The sequence below is a fragment of the Theropithecus gelada genome, chromosome 2 (assembly GCF_003255815.1).
Source record: "Theropithecus gelada isolate Dixy chromosome 2, Tgel_1.0, whole genome shotgun sequence".
NCBI classification, from domain to species: domain Eukaryota; kingdom Metazoa; phylum Chordata; class Mammalia; order Primates; family Cercopithecidae; genus Theropithecus; species Theropithecus gelada.
This window is the reverse complement of record NC_037669.1, coordinates 91,675,543-91,681,542: the sequence shown is the minus strand read 5'-3', so window position 1 is coordinate 91,681,542 and position 6,000 is coordinate 91,675,543. Positions and strand designations below refer to the sequence as shown.

Genomic DNA, 6,000 nt, shown 5'->3' with positions numbered 1-6,000 from the left:
TCAGAATCCTTCCTTTAACAGTGCTCCACTCCAGCTTCACCGCCCCCTCCACATCTGCCTCTTGTTCAGGGACAACGGCCCCATACCCCAGGTCAGCCCAGGGAAGACTCAGGCCCCTTGTGCCAGGCCAGGGCTCACTCCAGGGCAGCACCATTCCTCTTCAGTGAGAGTGAACATGGGGGTGGAAGCTGAACCAAGGATCCCAACACAGACCTTTGAGGAAGACCACAGCACCAGGCATCGACAAAGCAGGCCAGAAAAAAAAACACTTCACAAATGGAGAACTGGCTATCAAATACAACCTGAGATTATTTTTTAAAAAGTATTTATTGCAAAGAATGCTGGACACAGTGTTGCATGTGGCTGAGATTCGATACCATCCATTCTGGGGAACTCGGGAAAATATCTGCAACATGGGCACGCCAGCCCGCATGGCCGAAATGTGGCAGCCAATCAGCCATGCCACAGCCCATGCGGAGACCATGCCAGGGCAGAGGCCGGGGGGCTGCCCCCACTCATGCCCTGATCCCTGGACGTCCCTCTGCCGTGTCCCCAGTCCTTGTAATGCAACCAGTCCAGCAGCTCCTAACTCCCCTCTGTACACAGAGAGAAAAGGCCTCGGTGGTCTCACCTCAGGTGACATCCAGAGGTACATGCACTGTTGCTGACCAAGGGGACCCACTATGGCTAACAAGTGAGTGTGTCCAGGTGACAAAAGTCACCGAAACTCCAAAAGACACAGAAGCAAAGGCTGCAGTCCCCATCCCCCAAAGGGAGTGGCATGGTCCTTGGGCTGTGGATCTAAAGGGTTTGGGGCTCTGACAGATGAGTGTGGAAGGAGGATCCTGCCCCTGCTCCGCCTTGGACATCTCTTAGGAGAGCAGCACACAAGAATGAGAGACCACCAGCCAGGGCCAGGGATGCTAACTTCTCTCAGGGGCAGGTGGCATCTGCAGGCTGCAAAGCCCTGGGAGGCTGGAAAGATGTGCTACGTTCCAGGCACAGGCCAGGTAAGGCTCCGGACACAAAGGACTTGGGATCCAGGGGCCTGACTTCCCCAGAGTCCACCTGTGGACAGCAGGGCACCCGATTACCAGTCCAGACACTTTCTGACCCAGCACCACAACTTGCCAGCCAGTGTTTGCCAGCTGTAAACAGACTGCCCAGGCTGCCTCTCTGGGACCAAAAGAACTCAGGGGCATGACAGACACTGGACTACACAAGGCCATTTTCACCAGACTCACCAGACTCACATGCACATGAATGGAAAGCTGTGCTGCAGCTGGGAAAATCCTCCCTTGCCCAGGGACTGCCTATGGGTTCTGCCTTCTCCCTTCCTCAGGCCCACAGGCAGAAGTCAACAAACACCAGAAAAGTTTTACAGGACCATACAAGTGTTTCTGAATCATTTATGGCAAATGCATGTCTTTGCCACCAGTGTACATTCCTGTGTGGACACGGGCAGCAACAGGTGAGAGGCCACCTCCCCATCGGCTGCCAGTGTTCACAGCCAGGGAAGGGGAGAGGGGGCGGCAGCCTCTCCCTCAAGCACTTCGGTGTGTGCACCAGGAAGGTAACTCGTATGCCTACCCTGTCTTGAGGTGGTTTTACTGTGAGAGCAGGCCTGAAGGGGCATCCCTGGCCACCAGCTCCCCTAAGCATACCTAAGTAGCTGGGTACATGCACAACAGGGGAGGGGCGACCACAACTGCCCCCCTGCCTGCACACTTCTGTGCATTGCAATGTGCCGAAGCAAGCGCATTGCTTCCATGAATGCCTGCAAATAAGGGTGACATGGATACAAGGGCCTGGCCAGTGGCTGCCTGGGAAGCATCTGCTGTGGTTGGGGCTCTAGTTCCTGGTGGGTAAGGATGGGAAGGGCTCTCCCTCTCACCAGAGGCAGCAGAAGCTCAGGGCCCCATGAACACCTGGCCTCTGGCTCAGGCAGTGGCCACAGAGAGGATGGTAGAGGCCCTGCGGAGAGTCACTAGGTCCACGCTGGGCAGTGGGGCCACAGTAGGAACATCACAGCAAGCACTTTCCTTTCACATTGTAGGGTTTCACACTTCACAAAGCCAACTGAGCTGGCGAGAGTGAACACCTAAGAGCTGCGCTGGAAGAACCTGGGGCTGGGCAACCTCCGCACAGCCCATGCAGATGCAGTCTGGTCAAGGGACTCTTAGCAGCAGGTCAGGAGCCATGCACAACCTTGTTGCCGACTGTCAACAAAAAGCCAGGTGCGCTGGGGCGGGGGTTCTGGGTTCCGCCAGCCATATGTGGCTTCAAGAATATCCCTGCATGGCATGGTGACTGTCACACACACTGGAGGGCCTGGAATGACCCCCTCTGCAGAGACCAGTGCCTGCCTAGTGGTCACAGTGGATGAACGTAGTCACTGGTGAGCAGGCACCGTGACAAGGGCTTCCTCTGGAGGTCTTGAGATGTCCACGTTCTGTACAATAAAAACACAGAGCGTTCACTCCATAGCAGGAATAGATGAGAGGCCTGCTGTCTACCTTCCTTATCACTGTGGCTCGTCAGGCTTCACATTCTCACTGTAGCAGCCCTGGCCGCAAGACTCTAGAACGCAAGCTTCCCTGAGAATGCATGGCCAAGAGCTCCGTGCCACACAGTGGGTGGACGGACAATAGAACAAAGGTGCGGTGGAGGATGCCACCACGTTTTCTGCTCCACTGCAGCCAGGTCAGGCAATACCCAAAGCAAGGCTGCCACCTCCTCCTATCTTAGGGCTGGGTCAATTGAGGAGGAATGCCTGGCTGGGGGATTTTATCCTCATTTTTGGGGCAGGGATGGGGTTCAGCTCCTGGGGGTGCCTCCATCCTGGTTTAAAGGGTTGGCACACAGGTGTCAGAGGTGCCCCAGAAGCCTAAGGGCATTTCCTGGTCTGCAGCCTGGTCTGTCCCCTCAGAACTGGGGCACAGGGCCTCCTGAAGCCCTCAGCTATAGACAGCCCCCACCAACTTGCAGAGCTCAGTCCCATCCTTGGCCTGTCGGGCTCAGGGTGTCTCAGGCCTGAGGAACAGGGAATCTGAAACTTCCCTTAGCTCTCTGAGGCTGTCTTATGTTCCCCCGAGCCTGGTGACCCTCCTCCCAGCTGTGGGCCCTGGAACCATCACCTGCAGGAGCAGGTCACTGATGACCTGAGCTGCTGCCTTATGCAACATGACATGCCCAGATCTGCAGGGAGAGAGACATGGCCCCCATGGCCCACAGCCTGGGCTCATAGGACCGGCCCCTGGAATCGTAGGGGCAGGTATAATGCTTATGGCTGGGCAGGCTTCCTGAGGCACCCCTTTTCCACCACAGCCTGCCCCAACGGATGGGCCGGAAGGGAGCCATCAAGGAACCTGGGGTTAGTAGCAGTTTGCCTCTGAGAAGCACCCACCCATAGTGGGCAGAGTGACCATCAGTCACACTATGGTGATGGACTGGCAGGGTCAGCTCCCAAGGGCTGCCAGGCCCAGGGGCCTCTCTTACCATCACTCTGTCAGCACTGGGGGCCCAGTGCCATCTGGGCCTTCCTTGGCCCAAAGGATGCCAGTTGGGAGGTGCCTTCCCCTGTGACTTGTGGGTACTAAATTGGGCCTGGGCTGAACTTGGCCAAGACATGCACGGACTCTCAGAGCAATGGGAAGAGAGGCCTGCAGGGTAACTGGTCCTGCTTGGGGGCAGTGGTGTTGGGAAGGGACAGGACACATCTACACAGCTATGCTATGAGGTCCAAGGCCAGATGTCCTGGTCCAGTTCAAGGCCTGCACCCTCAGCAGGGACCCAGAGCCGAAGCAGGCCCCATCATGGATGGCAACAGGCATCACTGAGGCCCAGGAGCCTTCTCCGTGCAATGGACTCCAGGAACTGGGACCAGGGCTCCCAGAAGTATAGGTCCTACCCTTGGCCCCAATGGGAGAGGGAGCCACCATTGTAGAGGGACCCCACATGGGACCAAGAGTGGTTCTGAGCTACACTCTGAGGAGCTTCTACTTTCCACAAGGCACTTGGGGAGCACAGGTGGTGACTGCTCTTCTGGACCAAGGTCTCCACCCCATGCGGAGGCCCCTTCAGCATCTGCATGGCCCTTTCCCCAAAAGCGCATGATCCCATTTTGATTTTTAAAGGTGCTGTGGTTAGAAAAGGGGCTCATGAGGCCTCGGCTGCAGGGATGGGGAGTGGGAAGAGTAAGCCTCATTCTTAGCCTCCAGCCTCTTTCTCACTGAGCCCAAGGGCCCCCTTGACTTAGACCTCCAAGGAGCTGCTGGGGAGCCCTGTGGCTCCTCAGGTCCTGGGGGTCCAACCACACCCAAGCTCAGGCACTCCTGAGCCTAGTGGCTCAGCATCAGGGATTACCCCATCGCCAGGGCAGGTGCCTTGGGAAGGGCTGATGCAGGCCCCACCCTGCTGATAGGACAACAGTCTTGGCAGAAGATTCAAGCTCCCTCTGGCAGGTGCCCCAGCTGGGCCTGGCCCTGGAGGATGTGCAGTCTGGACACCCCCACATCAGGAACACCCCACTACCCCAGCAGTGACCCCACTGCTACCTGAGGCCTGTCCCGGTGCGTGTTCACAGCGGCCACATTCAGGAATATGGACTCCACTTTACAACCTGCCAAAGGGAAGATACAAATCCATCCCCACTCCTGAAAGGCAGCTGAGCCACAGAAGCTAGAAACTTCTCTTGGACGGGGGTCTGGGTGTGTGGAATGGAGCAGCCATCTCAGCCTCACTCTAGTTCTTCCACTTTAGGCAGCTCTGGGGAGCCCCGGGAGGAAGGACGAGACACCCTGCCAGACCCATACTTATCCATATGTGGCGGCCCAGACAGGGCCACGCAGAGGCCCCAGGCTCCCCAACCCCAGGGCCAAGAGGGATCGGGGGAGCAGCAGGCCTAAGCTGAGGTCACTGACTCTCAAAGTCTTCAGGGCCCCCAAACCACCCACATCCCAACTCTACCATGCAAGGCCCAGTCAACCACGTGCCAGGTGCACAGTGCAATGGGTGATGAGGCCATTATCACACACTGGAGTGACATCAGCTGCCACTGGGCTTCACAGCCATTCCCCCAAGAGCACCTGTGTTAAAGGTGAGGAGCTAAGACCTGAGAGATGAAGTTGCCTGAGGTCTCTGCTGGTATAGCAAGAGGCAGGGGAGGGACTCACACTGCCCTGCACCCAGAATAAAGTCCAGGCCCTGGGGACCATGGGGCCTTGTGGGGGTTTGGAAAAATCAGTAGAAAAGCCCCTCATGCAGGTAGGCAATGGGTAAGCAAAGTCACTGGGGAGGCCTTCTGTGGCCACATAAACTTTTTCACGACAAAGTTTTTTTTTTTTTGAGACGGAGCCTCACTCTGTCGACCAGGCTGGAGTGTAGTGGCGCAATCTCGGCTCACTGCAAGCTCCGCCTCCCAGGTTCACGCCATTCTCCTGTCTCAGCCTCCTGAGTAGCTGTGACTACAGGCGCCCGCCACCATGCCCGGCTAATTTTTTTGTATTTTTAGTAGAGACGGGGTTTTACCGTGTTAGCCAGGATGGTCTCGATCTCCTGACCTTGTGATCCGCCCACCTCGGCCTCCCAAAATGCTGGGATTACAGGCGTGAGCCACCGCGCCCGGCCCCACAACAAACTTTTTAAAGGCAAATTAGGGCCGGGGATGGTAGCTCATGACGGTAGCTCATGCCTGTAATCCCAGCACTTTGGGAGGCCAAGGTAGGTAGATTACCTAAGGTCAGGAGTTCGAGACCAGCCTGACAACATGGTGAAACCCTGTCTCTATTAAAAATACAAAAATTGGCCGGGCGCGGTGGCTCAAGCCTGTAATCCCAGCACTTTGGGAGGCCGAGACGGGCGGATCACGAGGTCAGGAGATCGAGACCATCCTGGCGAACATGGTGAAACCCCGTCCCTACTAAAAAATACAAAAAAAACTAGCCGGGCGAGTGGCGGGCGCCTGTAGTCCCAGCTACTTGGGAGGCTGAGGCAGGAGAA

General features: G+C 56.8%; 1 protein-coding gene across 8 annotated transcripts in view; it reads right to left on the bottom strand.

The window, feature by feature from the left end:
* Positions 1-308: 308 nt before the first annotated feature.
* Positions 309-6,000, bottom strand: part of PFKFB4 (6-phosphofructo-2-kinase/fructose-2,6-biphosphatase 4) — a 43,227-nt gene continuing 37,535 nt past the window's right edge. For all 8 annotated transcript variants that reach the window (XM_025377091.1, XM_025377097.1, XM_025377089.1 and 5 more), the window contains 2 exons: positions 4,557-4,621; positions 309-2,452 (listed from right to left, as the gene is read on the bottom strand). In XM_025377091.1, coding sequence (XP_025232876.1) covers positions 2,393-2,452; positions 4,557-4,621 — 125 coding nt within the window. In that variant the 3' untranslated portion in view covers positions 309-2,392. The remainder of the gene's footprint in view (positions 2,453-4,556; positions 4,622-6,000) is intronic.